Source organism: Corvus hawaiiensis, chromosome 6 (assembly GCF_020740725.1).
Source record: "Corvus hawaiiensis isolate bCorHaw1 chromosome 6, bCorHaw1.pri.cur, whole genome shotgun sequence".
NCBI lineage: Eukaryota > Metazoa > Chordata > Aves > Passeriformes > Corvidae > Corvus > Corvus hawaiiensis.
In genome coordinates, this window is record NC_063218.1 from 31062501 (window position 1) to 31082805 (window position 20305).

General features: G+C 34.2%; 1 protein-coding gene and 1 long non-coding RNA gene across 8 annotated transcripts in view; one reads left to right on the top strand and one right to left on the bottom strand.

Moving 5' to 3' along the window:
* The window catches only part of CDIN1 (CDAN1 interacting nuclease 1), a 135308-nt gene that overhangs the window by 49689 nt on the left and 65314 nt on the right, over positions 1-20305 (top strand). For 5 of the 7 annotated variants that reach the window (XM_048305918.1, XM_048305914.1, XM_048305916.1 and 2 more), the window contains exons 6-10: positions 3000-3079; positions 3434-3483; positions 6314-6381; positions 11424-11489; positions 13831-13936. In XM_048305918.1, coding sequence (XP_048161875.1) covers positions 3000-3079; positions 3434-3483; positions 6314-6381; positions 11424-11489; positions 13831-13936 — 370 coding nt within the window. Of the gene's footprint in view, positions 1-2999; positions 3080-3433; positions 3484-6313; positions 6382-11423; positions 11490-13771; positions 13937-20305 lie in introns of those variants that run through there. The other 2 variants (XM_048305920.1, XM_048305921.1) reach the window with 2 other exon arrangements.
* LOC125327038 overlaps positions 1-20305 on the bottom strand; it is a 68967-nt gene that overhangs the window by 42389 nt on the left and 6273 nt on the right. The window lies entirely within an intron of this gene.

Consider the following 20305-nt stretch of genomic DNA (forward strand, 5'->3'; position numbering starts at 1 on the left):
TATCCATTATCATTTGTCATGAGGCGTCCTAACTCAAGGGGAAAATATAACTCTCTTTTTCTTGCTGAGCAGTGGTGCTGTATAGATCTGTAGAAAGGTAGTTCAGATGTACCAATCTTGGAGAAAAATGAGCAAAGAAATAAAGCAATGAGCGTGCCTTCCAGGTCTAAGCAGTTTAAAGGGTAGATTGCTGACAGTACTTTGTTCTCACATCAGCCCTTTTTCCTCCTATAACACAAGAACAGCAAGATGTAAGTTCACAAGGCCATCACAGTAACCTTAATGCTGTGCTGCAGCTGTGTTAAAATGTAAATATGAGCTGTTCTTTATCTCCTTTGAACACTATTACATTTACAGAAGTTTTCTTTACATGAATTTCATTTTGTTAGGTGCACTATGGTTATTTCTGCTAAAATCTGCAAAACTGTAATTAAATTGTTGCGTTAATGTTTGCATAGTTGCAGTGCAAACAGAAGTGATTTCTTCATTTAAAAGAAATGGTGCTACATCCCACCTTTTTTTATTATATTCCACTGATAATTCAGTTTGACCACAACTAGAAGTAGTATAGCAGCTTGAGTAAGAAGAGCAGATAACCTGCTTTCATTTAAATATTCATCTTACTTTTGATAGGGTAAGGAAGAGATCTGTGCAAGAATAGTGTTTCAATAAACTTTATTTTCTATCTGGCATTATCGTTCACATAAAAACCCTAGCACTTGTGTGCCATTTCAGTTTCTACACAGTCAGCCTGTTGAGATGCTGCTGCTGCAGTAACTGGCTTTCTTAAAGAATAATTATAGTTGAAGGTACTTTATCTTAGCTGCATAGATAATGCGAAGTTAATAATGTGCATGATGATTTTTTTTAATTTTGCAGGACATTACATAAGCAGATAATGTTTATATACGAAAAAAAGGTAATATATTCAAAAGTAGGATAGTAACCAGTTCTGTTTGATGACTTTTCTTTTAGAAGCATAGTTTAACAACTTGTAGAACCAATGTGACATCAGCCTAATATAAAATGCAGTATGTCAATTCATTATTACTCTGAGAGAGGTAAAGAATAGAATATCTGGTAACCAGAATGAGAAACTGAAGTTGACAGAAATAGAGGAAATTTATTCTGCACCTGTAGCTCATTACTCAAAATAGTGTCCAGTTAAACATTTTCCAAATGTAAATCTGTGGTGTTTTTCTGGAGTTTGATCAGTCATAAAAATACTTAATTTTTCATAATCAAATCATAATATCTAGATCATTTGCCCTTCAAAGCAGTGAATTCTCTGTTACGCTCGTCATTATTTTACCATTCTATCAATCTCTCTATTGGCAAACTGTTGTTTGTGTATTATTCCTTCCAAGTGAAAAATGGTTATTGTTTTAATTTTTAGTGCCAGTAATGTAAATACGCACACGACCTTTTGTTTCTCCTTTTCAAAGTTTTAATGCTAAGTAAAACATGCATTTTTAGCAGTGTGCAAAAGCTAAAGTAAAATGCCTATTTATTCTTAGTATTAACTTACAAAAGTAATGTTTATTTCATATGAGATTAATATGATACATAGATGTAATGTGGCATGTTGCTTCTGGAAGTGCTTTTGCTTAGTGGAAATCATTCTCTTTAAAAGTATTTGCACAAACTTTTGCTCCTGCCGGTGATGATAGTTTTTTGTAGCTCTTGCAAAGCCTTGAAACTCATTCAGGGGTTCGTATTCCTTTGCCTAATGTGGTATAGTTTTCAAAATAAATTATTTTCTTGCAAATACTACATTCACCTGAATGTGATGCTTTTAAGAGGTAACTTGGGGAGAAGATGACAATGCCAGTCTCCTTTACTTTCAGCAAAGCATTTACACACATCCATTAATACAGCAGCATTGCTGCTTATATGGCAGATCCCTTCATGTCACAGGCTCTGTCAGTCCTTTTCACAGTGTCACCTGAGCCTTTTGCTTCAGTTACTGAAGATCATGACAAAGCTTTGGCTCTGAGTTGGGGCAAAACAGATGAAGAACAGGAAAAGAGTAGTTTTTCATTTTCTTTACAGGACTGAAGCACACACAGGTTAAAGGAATTACTCTGAAGTCACACAGAAAATCTTCGGCAAAATGGGGGACCTTGCTAGTTTCAAACCTGGTCTACACTTAAGGATTCAGTGGTACAAATACACCACCAGCTGAGCTCCATCGGACCCAGGGCAGAGGCAGAATGTGCAGCAGTGTTGACTTTTCTCTGAGAAATTGTAAAATGAAATATTTTATGCTTTTAGAAGGGATTTTTCTAGAATAAAATCTGTCCACTACTATTAACTGGTATTTACAACTACCCAGACTAGGCATATGGAGAGAAAACAATGCCAAGGATTGAAAAGACTATTTGAAAATAAACTAAAGATATCTCCTTTTTTATGTTATTTTTTCATTGTAGTATCAAGATCAGTGAGTAAAAAAATGATAGGTGCTAAAATTAGCTTCTGATTTCTTTTGACTTATATCTATACATTTGAAAAAAGCAAAGAAAGCCTTTTCCCAGCTCTTAAGTGAAGTCAGAAAAATGTGTCAACACTAAATTAGTAAATCCTTAAATTTGAAAACTAATACATTGGAATCATGAAGTCCTTAAAGTACTTTTTAAAGGCCGTTTTGAATTTTTAAATATCTTTTTCCTAAAGTTCTAATAGGGATATGAAGGTTATTTTGAGTTACATGTACTGTATACTAAGCAATTTCCTTAGAAGCTGCATGATGCTTCTAAAGCACAAACTGTCCAGTGGAAGAATATAAGGGCCTTCTTTCACTGTGGACTAATAAAATCCTTTCGCATTTCAAGACTTTAGAGTTAATTGTGTCAGAATGGGTAAATAGTTATGAATTTGTAAGTTTGTAATTGCTAGGTGGATAATTTTCAAAATTATTGTTATCATCAATGTCTTTATTAGAAAAGTGTAACTGAACTAACAGGTTTATTGTATGGTTTTTATTTTTATTTCTCTAGCCTCCAAAACGCTTATAAATAGTATGCTGCGGGACCCTTCTCAGATTCCAGATGGAGTTCTAGCAAATCAAGTCTATCAGGTATTAATCACACTTGTTTTCTTTGGTATGGTTTTTTTTTCCTGTGGCGATTCTGTTATCTGCCTAGCAGAGTACAAGATTTTAAACCTCATTTAATTACTGTCATCATAAACTATCAGTGAGGTCAGAGTGCACTATAAATGGCAGTGCAATATTTGTGAGGGGAGCATTTCACTTTTTAATAGCTTGCTTTTATAGTGAATAAAAGCATGCAGTTTTTGTTTTCTGTGGTTAAATCTGAACAGCATCTGATAGCCTTTTTGAGGAAAAGTAATTACTGTTTTTAAGATACTCTTTAACTATAATGGTTTTGTAGTTGCCCATCAGTGTACTACTTCTCTTATTTGTCTGCAGTGTACTGTGAATGACTGTTGTTATGGACCACTGGTGGACTGCATCAAACAGTATCCTTTCCCATAAAATTTTAGGTGCACAATTGATGAGCTTAGACTGTGTGGAAGAGATGTGTCTAGCTTTAACCTGACATAAAGTTCTGCTTCACAAAACACGTTTCATACTCCTCTCTTTTACATTCAGTCAGCTAGAGGGTCACTGCAGAGCTTTCTCTTACACTAACAAAAATCAGATGGACCATGGGAAGATGTCAGTTTGGTGGTTACACATTCATATGCCTGATTGAACCTCTTTGGTTTTGATTAGTTGAAATGCATATCTGGTTTTCTCTTAAGACTAGGTGACCATGCTTGGAGTGGTGGAGTTGGACTAGATGATCTCTGGAAACACCTTCCAATCTCAGCTATTTTGTGATTAAATTAATAAGTTTCATAGATAGTGTTCAACTTTATGGCTTTGCTTTGTTACAAATATGAGTTTTAACTGTAATTTTTTCAAGTGAAATTCAGGCATAATTGACCAGTTAATATTTTAAACTCCTATCTGACATTCCAGTGCAGTTCTTTTATTTTCTCTTCTTCTTAAAGGAGATTATACTAGCTGCAGTAAAACCCCCCTACGTATCCTGATTTTCCAGGGATTTTTTTTTGTAGTGTTGAAATAGTTAATTAGAGAGCCATACAGTGAGTACACTGAGGGAACTCCACATGGCACTGAGTGTTCCAGACTAAGATTAGAATTTGTTTGGAATGATCACTGAGAACCCAAATCTACTTTAATAAAGTCCTGCAGGAGTAGCTCTTCTGTTTCAGTCTGCAGTCAAAGGAACAATTTCAAAATCATGGCCTGCTATCACTGAGCAGGCTAGTAAGGCAGTTCCCTCCCAAGTCCTAGAGAATCCTTGCATGGATCTCTGCATCCAGTTTGGGGGAAGATCTTGATTTCACTGTACAGGTGCAGGATAGGAAAGCTACAGTGATGTTTAGTTATGCATGAAAAACAGTACTTCTTGTAGTTGTGATACATGTAATTGTCACTCCTTAAAAATACTTTATTTCCACTGGAAGCACTTGTCTGGTGTCTACTACAGCCTCAGCCCTGCTCCCATTAACTTTAACAGCAGCAGGATAGAGTTCTAATTGTCTTTGTATTTTGTGCTTTTAATTGTAATTTTAAATATTCATTGAGATTATCTTCACAATTAAACAAAGCGCGCTGAAAGTGGATTAATCTAATAAACTACACATTTTAAAGGGTTGTTGATCACTAATTTCCATATCCAGAATTTTAAGATTAATATTTTGTGGATGAGCAATCTGGCTGTAGTCTTCTGAAAGTGTCATGTTTAAAAGTAATAAAGACACATATGTAGAATTATGAGCCATTTTTAAGACTTACTTGCCTTCAGTCTAGAAAAGACTTTTATATCCCCTTCAGGTTCTGGCTCAAATCTGTTGTGGAATGTGCCGTGACATCAATGAGAATATGGAGGAGTTTTTCAATTCCATTTTGGTACAGAAAAGTTTAATACTAAGCTGTATGAGTGCATTACTGCAAGTATGTTGCTGAATTAGATGTTAATTTTGAGGTGCATAAAATAGTTAAAAATCAATTTAAAGTTAAGGTTTTAAAAGCATAATGTCTTCTGAAGGATTGCATATTGATTTTAAATATAACTATCTAATTGTATATGCATGGACTAAAGTATGAAGTCAACCTCTTTGTAAATGCCAAGAGGCTATTTTTCAGTAATAGTTCAGATGCTTACGGGAAACTAGGCTGCTAGACTGGATGAGTAGAAAATGGCTTGTGAGGTTATTTACAAGTTTTGCCCCATGGTCATTGCCATACATCAATAACAGGTATTAGAGACTAAGTGTTTCTGCTTATGGTGCATTATAAATTCTGTTTGCAGTATTTTTTCTTACCTTTTTGCAATTCTTCATTTGTCCCTTTTGTTCTGAAACTGCTAGTAGAGTTTAACATAATACATAGTTTCAATTGATATAAGCTGTATGTACATATGAAATGATTGCATAGAACTATTTTTTTTTCTGTTCAGTATGAAGTGTTCATATAAGTTAAGTAATTAACTGTAATGGTAAGGTGATCTGTAGTTTAAGTTCTCAGAAGTTATTTTAAACAGAATTTGGAGCTTAACTGCTTTTAACATAAGATCTTTTATCATATTGTTCCATAGGATTCTTCTTAAAAGCTTCCGGAATAGAACTTTGCCCTCCACGAGGATACATAAAAATATTTAATATGGTGACTTTTTTACATATTGCTAGGAGTAGCACATTGGATCAACAGGCTGTCATTGAAGTGAAAAGGGCTTCACTATAAAATATGATTTCACCCTTCCCTGACATTAGTTCATGCTTCTGAAAAATCAATTAAAAGGATGGTTTTTTACAGTAAGATGTTTCAGATGGATGTAGTACCTATCAATTTCAGAATATAAAGAAAGAAAACCAGTTTGTTTCATCCTTTGCTGGATTGGAGAATTTATTACTAGTCAGTAAAGAGCAACTTTAAAGGTATTTAACTACATGTTTTAGGATCACACTTCCTTTTATATTTAGAAGGAGAATAAATAAAAAATTGAAATATTGCCCTTAATTATACTGAATAAATATGGTCAAATGGGTCTTCATTCTGTCAAATGTATGCTGTTGATACAATAGTCTGATTTTCACAAAGTTAGTGTATGCTTCTGAAAATCCTTGTAAGGATATTCAAAACCTGGAGTTCAAATCACTGATCACTTCTGAAATGCAGATGAAGGCCAATCTATGATTAATTACTTTACCTATGATGTTTTTATGAAGTTGCATCTTTTCCAAAGTAATCTTCCATTTCTTAACCTAAAGCTATCAGCGCTATTGGGCATGAGCATGAAGTCTTGCTGCGAGAAATGCTTTTGGAAAAAAATCTCTCTTTCATAGGTAAGAATCTGTAGTAGAGGCTAGCCAGTGAATTCTTAACTTCAGAGATGTTGGTGACTGTTTACCCAAGACAAAAATCAGCCCAAATGCTCCCTATATTAGGTAGTAAAGGAAGAGTAAAATATGATTGATGCTGTACATGTTATCTTTTATTGATTTAGAACTGAGCAGGAACTCAGTTACCTAATACCCTATATAATACAGCACATGCACAGTCTTGCAATTAATATTTTATAGAATAAGTAGCTGAAAAAAATGCTTTAATATCTGCTGCAGTATTACTTTTGGTGTCATGAGATATTAGCCATAATCTAGGCCTTATGAGATTTAGGAAGAAGCATAAGAAATATTAGCTTCACAATGCTTTATGTATTAAAGAACTGCTAGAAGATTCACTCATTTACCTTGCTGTGCAGTTTCTGCTGAATTTTTGCTCCCTGCTTCCCAATCAATGCAATTACTCTTTTTTACACTCCCTATTTTTAAAGTTATTTTAAGGATTAATTAGTTAGGAATTTACTTTCATTTTTTTCTTTTAGCCTGCAGTATGTTTCTTTTACATGAGTGCCATTGAAACAAAGATTCATGTTTAAAGTATCCATTCTCTAAATGTGATAGTAAACAATGACTTCTTAAATCTTGGATTCCTTATGTGATGAGACGACAGCGAAGTGAAATGCTCTCTTCTGTTAAGGTTGAGCATTGTACTAAATTTGCATGAACAGGGAATTTTGCTGGGTTTACCTGACACTATGATCTCTCCTGGAGATATATCAGGTTAAGATTTTGGAAACCTTAAACAAATTTAAGAAGTTAGAGAGTGTTATTAAGCTTTTTAAAAGATTTGTCCATATAATTAAGGAACAGCTTTAGTGTGCTCTTTTATTTTAGAGAAAAGTGAAAGAAGGACAGGATTAACTATCACATGCAAGCTTGCAAATGACACTATGAAAACAGGAAGAGACAGATTTTCTTATTTAAGAGCATAGATACATGTAATACATTTGCTTAAGCTGTAATTGCAGAGGTGATGGTGAGTTAAAATACCAAACAGTTCTAGGAACAGTAAGTATAAAACAAACAGCCAGGAAAGGTTATGGAATCACCTTCAATGAAGAATTCAAGGCTACATTTGACACTCATCTATCAAAGCAGGTAATGAAATCAATCCTGTCACGATACAAGGGAATGGAGTGGATGACTCATTAAGGGATCCCCTACCCAACAATTATCATTTTATTTGGCTTGTGTAAGCTTATGCAGTATAAAAATCACATTTAAATTGTATGTTTCACAACCTTGGATATGCATCAATTTTGTCTTTAGAAATTAGCTCCAAGAAATTTGTGCTATCAAATTAAAACATCTAGAATGGGTTAACTTGTTAGAATATGAAGATAGAAATGAGAGAGCTTAATTTGTTGTCCATATTTTATGTATAGTGAAGTATTTTTTAGTCATGATTTAAGATATGTTTTGTATTTATTATGTCTGTGATCACCTATGTTTTCAGGTTCTACGTGTGTTTGGGGTTTGGGGTATTTTAAAAAAAAAAGCTTTCCCTAAGTATCTGCAAGATGAACCCTACCAAGTCCCTTGCAATACAGCCTTTCCTTTCTGAAAACCTAGTTTCAAAACTGCTTGAAGAAAACATCAGGAAAACAGAAGAGATGACAGTATTTCCCATAGGTCCACAAATTCAGGCTTTTTTGCGTAATACTTCATTCCAATTTTGAAGATGGCTTATTATTTACATGGCTTATGACTTGTAATTCCATTACTTTTTAACATGTTTTAAAGGAACAGCAGTTCTGTATTAGTGTACTATTACACTGTACTGTTCTTCAACAATAGTTAGGGGGTTTGTATCAAATGTGTTCACCTGAGCAACAGAGAGTCTAGTACAGGAGAAGAAAGTAAAAGTCAAAGGACACAGTGAATATGAAGTGCCCCAGTATAGTCTGAGAGCATGAAGCAGCTTTTCAGGTTCAAGACAGAATTTGTCTGTTTCTAGAGCAGTTAGCTTTCAAAGCCTGCAGATCAGAAATAACACCTTCAGACTCACCCTGGAATTGACTGGAAACCTATACACACTAGTGGGGGTTACATTTTATTAATACACTGTTCATGAGAAGTGCTTCATATACCATGTCCTCTCTTCAGCAAAAACACAGCTCTCAAGTCTTTATCACTTGGCCTGAGATTAAAGTGATCAAATGTAGCATTCTATCAAAAGAGGCTCACAGCTTCATAGACCATACTGAAATGCCAGGAATTTCTAGGTTCTATATAGAATTTTTTTTTTTTTTTTGGTATCATTATCATGAATATATTCGGAAAGCTTTTAGATATATGGGGAGGTACTGAGCTTTATCCTCCTTTGGTTCCCACCAGTGGATATAAATCATGAAATCTGATCAGCATTTTCTGCTGTAATCTTAAATTTGCAGTTGTAGCTCATTCATGCACCAACAGAAGAAGGCTAGTAATATAGGAACAACGATGTGTTACATGGTTATGATCGAGTGTGGCATTATGGTAAAGATGAAGCTGCAGTCTTGTTGAAAATCTAAATTAATGGGGTATCTGTTGACAAACTACTTATTAGGGCTGTTTCCACATAATTTCCAAACCTGAGGATTTATAAATGTATCTGTCAAAACTGCTGTGGGCTGGCTTTCAAGCAGTTATTAAATTATTCTCTTAATCCATGCTAGAGTTTAAAGATGTTTAGAGGTGCAGAATGCTGCCTCTGTCGTTTCCAGACCAATGTGAAACATAACCTGGGCTGAAAAGCTAGAACTTCTTTTTGATGGGGTTACAGTTCAAAACAAAAATTTTATGGTGATTATGGGGAGTTCCAGTACTTATTTTTTCCCCAGAGTTATAAAGCTTCAAAACACTTGGAGAAACAGTAATGCAAAGTTATGTTTCTGCACATGATAGACACATCAATAATAAACATGCTTTTTAATATGTTTTCCAATGTTAATCACAGTTCAGAATGCTAGGAGAAACCATGTAAAGACATTCAGTACCAGATTTAAAACAAAAACCATGTTCTTTTCCAAGCCATTAATTAAAAGGTTTTAAAAGTAATCGGGCACCCTTGAAAGAATAATCTGTTGAAGAATATTAAAAGCAATGCTGATGGAGATTCCAGTTCAGAGACCTGCCATGTTGACCTATTGAAACATGTGTTTACATCTGTTTTGGTTTTCAGTAAGTTTTTTTAAGGTGCATTTCCCTTATTTTGTGATACTGGTATCTGTTAGATGTGAAAGAAAAGACTGATCTTTCCATTGCTGTTGCTCTTAAATGAACAAATTTCAGCTGAGACATCCTATTGTCTATCCTAGGTTGTTTTAAATGATTAAGAGCAGGTTGCAGTTAACTAGATTTGGATACAACTGTTTTGTTGTTTGTTTTTTGTTTTTTATTAATAAGGATGAAAAGATTATGTAGAACATTAATTCATTTTTATGTTATGGCATAAAACTCTCTATTCATAGGCTCTGTTAAATTAGAACCTTCTTAATCTTAACATCATTTATCTGTATACATGACATTCTAAGTTTCAAAAAATAGCAAAAAACCAAGTCTGTCTCCAAATCCTAGAAATGTTTTTCATTACCTGATCATCTGATCAGATGATATAATAAAGTGTCAATTTACAGCATAGTCTGTTTATAGTGAAGAAATGCTCTCAAAATTAAAAAAAAAATATGGTACCACTCAAAAAGAATAAACATCTATTGCAGTTTACACTGACATGAATGTTCAGCTTTCCAAATTTACTTCTGTCCCACTTTCAGAGCTAGTTCACTATATAAAATATTTCAGATTTATATTCTTCAGTGAAAAAGAGTGGGAGAGTTTGCTTTTGGCACTATTACAGTATTTTGATTTCTAAGTTCGTATGTTTTTGTTGTCATTAAAATGTTACTTGGACTCAAACTGCTGACCTTTCAGGATTTGCACAAAGTATTCAAAAACTGAGTTCTGAACATTGGCCATGAAACTACTGTCCTAACCTGATAAATGGATTGGAAATAAGCTACCCAACAGTGAGAATGGACCATTAATTTTAATCAAAGGTGATGTAGAAAGGCGAATGGGATGCATGACAATGTCAACAGCCCAGTAGGTGTTAAGGGGCTACACAGCCTTACTTGTTACTAGGTAGTGCCATTAGTTGAGCTTGGGTGAAGACAGAAAGCCATGCCTGGAATTGAATGACCAGGTCACTCCAAATTCTAATGGAGAAATGGTGTTTCAGAAATACCAATGTAATGGTATCAGAAATCAAGGACAGTAGTTTAAAAATATTAAGGAATTGCTTGGGCTTTCTTTCTTTTTTTGTTTTTGTTTTCTTTAAAAGGGAGCATCTTTTGCCTTTTGCAGTTTTGTCTTGCTCACTCATTATTATTTCTTGAAATATTCAGCTCTAATATTTGTAAGCAATAAAGTTATAGACTTAATGTTAGCAGAATGTCTAAATCTTTTTATGTTCAGAAATTGGATAAATTCTACGGAATCCAGAATGCAAGAGAAACTAAAATTATGGCTCTTCTCTACTTTAATAAATTTCTGGGAGAGAAGGATTTTCTTGCTCTTTTTTTTAACAACTTTATGCTAACACTAAAAATAAAACCAAGGCAGCAGCAACAGTATATCTACATTGTGATGTTGGTAGGATTAATCTTAACATATCCGAAGGTGGAGAGACTCTTCTTTCAATCAGTGAATATACCTCTTTATTTTGAATATTTGGAGGTTATAAAATACTGTATGACAGCTGGAATTAATGATGTTTATAATGAAGACATAAAAATGCAGGGATGACAAAGAAGCATTTTTATATCCATGCTTCAGGTTTCCTACAAAGGTTCATTTAATCTGACACAGCATTGCATGCATAAGAAAGATATGTATGACTGCATTAGTAATTCTTGCACTCTTATTTAAAAGAAAATTAATTATGCTGCTGTCTACTTAATGGAATAGTTTTATAAACAGTAGTTCTTATTTTCTATGTACAGCTGAAGATCAGCTTCGTGCAAAGGGTTATGACAAAACACCAGACTTTATTTTAGAAGTGCCAGTAGGTAAGTCCTCTAAAAGAATTTCTATTATTTTGTTTAGAGGTGTTCATGCTAAAATATTATGGCTACTTAAGTGAAGCATATTCTAGGATACTGCAAATAAGTCTCTTCAGGAGTTACCCAATAATTTTAAGAACTTCTAGTTTGAGTCAGAGAGATTTGATCCTATATAGTGTTACCCAGTGTTTCTTCTTTAGTCTCTGCATGTTTTCACCTCATTATCAAGAAAAAAGGAAAAAGAAAGCAATGGTAGGAATGCCCAAATCCCTGCTCCCTCTAATGTACTCTACCCGCTGTCCTTCTGAACTAAACTCTGAAATACCTATAATTGTTTTTTACTTCTAGACCAAATCAGTTCAAAGTAGTCTTAAGAGTATTCTGTTACACCTATAGGTCATTGCATCAGGGTTTGTCATTGTGCAGTTAATCTTTTGCCATCACTTTGCATCTAAATACAACTCTGAAGTTCTTTACTGTTTTTTAAAAGCCTGGATAGCAAGAAAGAATAAGAAATAAAAGTAAGTATAAAGGTTATGTTAAAGTTCATCTACCTTTTCTGGTCTTGAGGCCATGTGACAGCTCATCAATATCAGCAGGTACGGAGAATTCACAACCTTTCTAGGTAACATGTGCCTATGGTCAGGCACTCTGACAGTGAAAAAGTGGTTGCTCATGTTCAGGTGGAAACTCCTGTGTTTAAGTTTGTATGCATTGCTTCTGTCCTGTGACTGGACACACTGAAAAGAGCCTGTCTCCCTCTTTACCACCTGCTCTTCAAAAAGTTTATACATTAGAAAGATTCCCCAGTAATGTGGACCACAATAAACACAGTATATATTTGGTATAAGGTACTCACTTCTGTATTAGAAACATGAGATTATGTCCCACCTATTCAGGAGCCTGATTAAAAGAAAACTAGAAAAGCAACTATTTTTTTTTATTCTTGAGAAGGGGAACCAGGAAACACCCAAAAGAATTCTTTTTGTAATATTACCTTATTAGAAAGAAGGTTAAAAATAGCCATTAATTGATTTGCATAGATTTGTCTCAAAAAAATTCAAATAGTAATAGTACCTTGCTTTTTTCAAATTATTATAATCACTTGAGACTTACAGAAAATAATGTTCTATCTGTTGTCTGATCTGAATGAATGTATAGCAGCCCTTGGATTCTCTTCTTCCTGACTCAGTACATAACTAGGAAAGGCAAATGTTTCTTAGAAATTGCTTCTGAGCTGATTATACCTCAGCTGTTATATCTCCTGGGATCTAAAGGTGGTGTGGGTGGGGGAAGGATGTAGTAGTACAGGCCTACACAAGTTAACTGGGTTACTGATAGCAGGGTAGTGGTGGCACATAGAGCTTAGTGTTGTGACTTCATGAGTTATTTTCCCAGATTTCCTGAGTAATATTGCACTCTATGGTCAATCATTTGCTGCCATAGCCTCTAGTAATCTTTCTGTATTGTGCTCCTGGATTTGCATGTTCTTTGAAAACCTCATTCCAAGTCAAATTTAGGCTAAGGCATCATGGTTGTGGATATTGTAGGTAACTCAAAATAAAGGTAACATTTCTAAAGATCTTAATGATAACCAACAACATCTTTTTGGAGAAAGAATGGTCTCTCAGAGTGATGCTCATGATTCCTTCTGCAAAATTATGTTGTCAACTTCAGAGAGTACATTCCTTTGTCAAAAAAAAGATGATTTTATTAATATTAGTCATTCACTCCTGCAAGAAAGGAGGAAAGACATGAACCAAAGCAAATACCAAAGCATTAAAAGAAACAGAAATTCAAAATCACATTTTTTCACAGAAGCCTTCTTATTCCTAACTTCTTTCTGATGAAGCATTACTGGTTTTGCAAAAGAAAGGTAGCAGACACATGTCCAGGTTAAATTTCCTTCCCTTTCTTACACCTTCCATTCTGGATTGGTGGCAAGTGTCTGTCTTTAGCAGCTTAGCTAACTGTTTTTATCATTCATCAGAAGCTTCCAATTCTGTACCTGATAACGGCCTTCCAGCAAAGTAAGGGAATAGAAGAATACAACTGCTTCTTAGTCTACTCTTTTTCTTTACATTCTGCTTGTGTTAGAATAAATGCAGATATGTGGAACAGAGTGTAATTAAACTGAAATTAATGTGATTATCTGTTAAAGTATTTTCTGGTATTTTTTTTAAATGCCCTATGTGCGTATTTGAAAGATAATTTTTACAAATATGTAACTCAGTTGCAAGCATGATTTATGTGGTAGATTGTGGAGTAAATAGAATCTTCTCTAACAGTCTTACAGGCTTTTAAGTGTGATTTTCAGAGTTCAGTTTATTTTCTGCTGTCACCCTAGCTGTGGAAGGACACATAATTCACTGGATTGAAAGCAAAGCCTCATTTGGTGATGAAAGTAGCCACCAAGCCTACTTGCAGGACCAGTTTTGGAGCTACTGGAACAGGTATATTTTTGTTATTTTTCCTTATAGATAAATAGGACTTCATTTTAAAAAGAAGTTACTGGATAAAACACTACTGACTCTACATGTTACTAATCTGCCATTTTGAATGTCATTTTCATTTCAAGTTGGTGTGCTGAAATATTTGTAAAAAATTGAGGTCTTAATCATTAACATGCAGCAGATCTATGTGGTGATTTTACAGTAATGCTAAATGACAGAGTAAGTTATTTTGGTACAGAAGTTATATGTCAATTTTTTTAGTACCTGACTTTGAAAGGAGATTTTGCTGTAACATTCTGGAATATGTGCAAGGTGACAAACTTGTTAAAAACATCTTCACAGTCTAACCAAGTGGGTTTTGTGTATAAAGGATGTTATTGCTCATTGTCATTGTAAGTAGGACAGTACTGTTACACAGTGGGTTTTTTTAATAAAGTTTTTCTTTTGTTTATTATTTACATTTGAAGCAATAATTACAATTATCTTCAAGTTGAAAATGTAAGTATTTGCAGGAGGGTAAGGAGGGAAACAAATTGTGCTAGACAGACTTTTGTGGCATGTTGATGGTGTAAAGGTATTTTCTTTTAAATATGGTTAAAATACTTCTGCTTTATTGTTCAAAAAAATCATTATCCATGACACCTCCTCACTGGAGGATTTTTTTCCCGAAAGATACTAAACACAATGCTTCATCTTCAGTGCCATTTTTGTATGTGGTAGAACCCTAAGCAAGATAGAGTGAGGTAAATTAAATTTTTAATAAAGGATTTTTTAAAGCATAAATTTAGAATTCTTCTCAGTGTCCACAAGAGAACATCAGAGGGATAGTGGAGAACATGGCACAAATGTGTGAACATGCAACAAAAAGGGGGTGTGTGCCAGTATCAGAGAGTAGTCTGGTGACTGTTAGTATTTCAGCTGAATGTGAAAATCGCTAGCAGTACCTTTGAAAATACCTTAAAAGAGGTTCAGTAAAAGGCAGCAGAGAAAGGGAAACGAGATCTTGATAATAACATCATCAAAGTTCGGAATTATGCTCTGCAGCAACATTCTTGATTGATTTGAAAAGGACCTGCTCTTATTTGACAATCCCAGAAAGCAGAGAATTGGAAAACTTGAATAAAAGTAATGGGAAACTTGGAAGGCTGTCAATTGTTGGATGAAGATATTATACTTTAGGAAAGTTGTAGAAAATAAATTGTGAAATACAGATTATAAAACTTAGAAAGAAACTTGAGTATATACAATATCTAAGCAAATGGTGAGAATGGCAGGAAAGAGTGTGATGCAAACAGTGCTGAATTGCATATCCAGTGTAAAAGAAATGGAGCAACTCAGGCTGGGAGAAGGCCATCGGATGTACTGGAATACTTTCTGAGTATAAAGGGTGTGTTTGAAGGGATCCATGATGGTATCAGAGAAAAGCAGCTCCAATAAGTGAATTTTAAACAGATAGCATGAGCATAAAGATACTAAGTTGAAATGGGGTGAAAGTTACATAGACGGGTAGGATGAACAACTGATCCAGTTGTTGTTTGTAATAAAATTGCCGTTGCAGTTCTGTCCTTTTTTTGTGCTACAAAGTGTCTATCAACATTTTAGTGTAAAACATTTGAGAATAGTGTGTACCATTTGCATCTGACATTTCCAAAGGAAACTTCTCTTATGCTTTTATCAAGAAACCAAGACATAGCTAACTTCATTTTAATTTTAACATGTACCAATTACTAATTCAACTTCAGAAATGGAATAACATCTCTCACTGAGCTGTTAGTCAAGTATCTTTAATGTTGCAAGCTAGACTGGAATGATACATAGATCAATAAAACATTTTGCAAGTAGTTTTGAGATTTTGCCAAATCTGCTGTTATAGCTGTTTGTATTGAAAACAACTACAAAAATGGTTGATTCTTAAATATAGTGAATTTACATTCATATAAAGGAAACTAGAACTCCATTGTAGGATTTGTTACACCCTAAATCCAAAATCTAGGTTAATTATGGAAATTAGGCAGATTTCTATGCGGTTTTTTTTTTTAAGAATAAATCCCATTAGTTTTAATTTTGGTACCGTTTGGCCAAGTGGACAGTGCCACATCTTCTGAAATGAGTTCTGAATTACTGTGGCTTCTAATATAATGACAGTTGGGTTAATGAATCCATGTTGACAGATTAGGTTGCATGTAGGTTAGGCAGTTAACTTTCATTGGTCTCTGAAACTATTTATATGAAAGGACACAGGTGTAGCTGCACAAACTGTGAATCAATTTTGTATTATTTCATCAGTCTGTGCAGAGGTCTCTCAGTGAGAACCAGATTCTCAGTCAGTTCACCACACCTTTGTGTCTCCCTTCCTCTTGAAAGAGAAATTTTTTGGACAACAAGCATGAGTTCACAATAGAGATGATACAACACTCAATAAATAGTTTAGTGTTTTGTAAACCTGACCCATTGGCTGAACTTAAAACAGAAATTAAATTCAAGAGAAAATCTGTATCGCCTGTTAGATGTGGATAAAAATACAAATCTAGATACTTTGAAAGGAATGAAAGTGAGAGGTTTCAGACCTATTCCATTCAACTTTTTTATTGCTTCTCTAAAAATTAGGAGTCAAACTGGAAAAGTTTCTGCATTCTTTTCTCACATGTCACAGATGTAAGATGAATTTTACTCAGAATCTGACTGAAATCTTTGAACATAGCTGGGGTTTGTTTGCTGTTATGTGTGTATTTCATTAAATCCTGTACTTTGTGCTAACTAAATCTGTGAGTGTCTGTACTGACAGGAAAGAAATGGCACTTTCTCATTTAACAGAACAGCTCCCTAGATGCAGTCAACCATGTCTGTTCACCTCAGTGCAGAAGAACACCTTTTTATTACTCTGAGTTCTGCAGGGACAGCTTAGCAAGGTTTTTTATGGCTCATACATCAATGATATTGTTAAGCAATTTTCAATTGCAGTGGTGCACTGCAACCTCATCTTCAAATTAAGCTTCACATTAAAAATGTACAAAGTGTACCTTGTCAGTGGATTTGCACGGTTATAATTTAAGATGTTTTTTGGATATTGAGCTTTTTCAATAATAAAGAAACAGGAAAAGGCAAGTTTGGTCTTGCCTATTTCCAGCGTGATTTTGCAGAGTGATGTTTTAGGAAAAAAAGCTATTTTATATACTGGACAGACTTAGTATAAAGTGATTCATATGCTTCTCTCAGTATGTTTGTTCCTTCAGAGTGGTGGTATCCACTGAGCAGGCTGTAGTTTACACTGCCGCTGGGTAAACAAAAAAAAACAAAATATAATTGCTTTGTGCACATGTAGTAGATACCACACTTTTCATTTTTCACTGGTCTACATTGGTGTATTTGTTATAAGCATGAGAATAAAAGCTGTTGAATAGTCTGTGGGACCAAAGGTAATTTGGAGAGCATGAACAGGAAGTTATGCAGATTGCACTTTAAAATGGGGTCTATGAGCATGTAAATTATTTTAGGATTTAGATGAATGTTGCTGTTTCTTTTTTTTTTTCCCTCCGTAGTGTTTTTATAACTGATTTTTATAAGTTATTTTATAACTTTTTTCTAACTTAAATTAAAAATTGGAGTCCTGGCTGTAAAAGTCTGTTAGTCAGAGCTGACAGGCATGACTACTGTTTTCTAAGGATATACAGATCAGCAACACATGGTTCATACAGTAATTAGTGGGTGCACTGTCAGTGACTTGCTGTAAGAAGATACAAACTCGAATACAGCAATTTACATTTTCTATCTTCTACAAGCATGGCTAAGGCATATGTACAATCTGGAATGTAATTTCTAGAGAGTCCCAGGAGAAAGCTTGACGTCATTATTAGCTAAAGAAATTTTACTATATGTGAGGAAGACTGTAGGAAAATGTCATATTTGACACTGTTATTAAACTAAAGGCATTTTCACATAGTGGAAAAGAAGCATTTCATCTTCTCTTTGAATAAAAATGGTAGGTCATCTCTGTACTAAATTTCTTCCGCCATTTGTTTGTGTTCCAAATGCTGTTAGTCCTGTGCTTCTGCTTTTTTGAAAGAATAAATAAAAGAAAGTTTCCCATAAGTAATTTTAAAGTAGTAATCACACTTTTTGGCAGCCTAAATTCATGATTCAGTGTGTTGTTAATTGGTATATTATGCCTGATCTTGAGACTTCAGTTCATAACTATCAGTCATAGTAAAATTATCAAATTATCATAGAACCCCATCAATTAATAAAAGGATATTTATTTCAGAGAAGTGCAAACACAAATGATGCAAAGGATTGTATTTCACAACACAAACACAGATAATGTGTTCCTAGGGTTTTTTGAGAAGAGTGTTTTGTTCAAATGCATTTACAGTTGATTGTGAGGATGAATGATATGTGAGCAAAGTCTGACTCAGGACATCAGAATTATAGACGTTTTTTGCTGTTCATCTCTTTAAATTGGTTTAACAGTTTACTGTGAAGACTGTTGAAGTAATAATTCTTGTCTGGTTGTAGGTGGTAGGGGAAGAGGGAGATCTGTTGTGGGTTTATGGATGTCTGTTTTATTAACAAGTTCAGTATTCTTCAGTTGCAGATGGTTTAAAAATTTGTATTGGTGAGTTGAAAGCCATTGTAACAACCTGACTTGGAAGAAACCTTGGGAGTTACATTTGTCAAGTGGCTAGGAAAACTGTTCATGCATACCCAGTATCCAAAGCAGCCCAAACATAAAGAACTGAAAGGTCATTCTTCTTCTTGCAGTATGATGGTTTGTTGACATATTTTGACACACTGGTACAATGCTGAAAGGTTTTGACCTTACTTCAACACTGAGGGACTTAGGGTTTGTTTAGCTCTCTAATGCTTGTAGATTTTCACACATGCTGGATTTTGCTATGCTCCTTTTTCTCTCCCTTCTGGCTCCACTTGAATTACTAAATTAATCTTAAACAAAAATGGATGTAGATAGAAGAGAGAGTTTATGGTGATTTTTACTGCTTAGGACTTTATATAGTAAGTTTCTTCAAAACTAATTAACTTTTTTTTAAGTGAATTACTATGCCAACTTGCTAACCTTAGTAGCACTGAGTAAGATGCGTTTGTTTATAGACAAGAAGAGAACCAAAAGCAGTGAAAAATGCCATTTTCTACTAGTTTATTAGTAGAAAATGCAGTAGTTTACTTGGGAAGATGGTAAAACCATGTTCTTCTGCAAGATAAACAGATGCATGTGTGCATTCAGATATACGTACGAACACACACAGAGGCATATATATCTCTGCACTTCACCAATGTCCTAGATACATTTAGCCTATTTCCAATAGCATTTGATATTAATTAGTTTTGTCTTTATTTAATGACACACGAACAGTATAGAAATCAACATGTAGCATATGAAAAATATATTTTTTTGCTCCAGCTCAAAAGTAATGTTTTTAGATCTTACCTGTCATGCTCTCTTCAACAATGTGGTTGAATAACAGAGCATGAAACCATTTTCACTGAGACCATGGCTTATGCATAATGTTAATAATGTTAATATTAATAATTGCTATAATGTTAATTGTTTTGTTGAGCATTGTAGATTGTTTGGTTTTGTATCAAAACTAATTTTTGTCAAAGCAAAGAAAGAACAAACCATATTTTACTCATAATTTATATTTGAATGATTGATATTAAGTATGTATTTTCATGCATTGTTCTCCTTGGATACAGTATTTAATACAGACATGAAACTGGGATTTTCATTATAATTTAATTCCCTTATGTAGGCCTCTTTAACTGCTAGATTGTTACATCCTGAACTTAAAAAATAGTATGTGAAGCAGTATATATCTTTGTTTACATTATTTTCCCCTTATATTTTTCTGAGCTGTCTTAAATATTTTCTTGTCACAGGAGATTCATGTAATCTAGATAGAGCATTTTCAACTTTCTTCCATACTACTGCATGGCTTCAGCTCCAGTTTTCCTGGTATTTCTCATTCAGATTAGACAAGCATCTAAGTTTATGTACAATAAGATATGACAGCACAGATCCTGCTATTCTTGCCAAGGGCCTGGTTGCAGACACTCCACTATGTCAAAGAATGTCAACCCCCCACAGACCTTACCTTTCAGAATTCCTTGTAATTTTTAATTGACATTTGCATCTGACATTTTCAATGTATTTTTTAGTGTTGGTTCTTTATCTACATACTAATAGTAAAACCAAACCAAAGCAAAAAGAATACCTTCTTGTAAACTATGATATCATATATTTTTTATTTAACGAGGTCAAGTTGCTGGGCTGAAACTCAAGAATGATCAACTTCCTCTTCCTTTTTGTAACTCTGTAGGTGCTAGTCTAATCCATTTCAAATGACAGTTGAG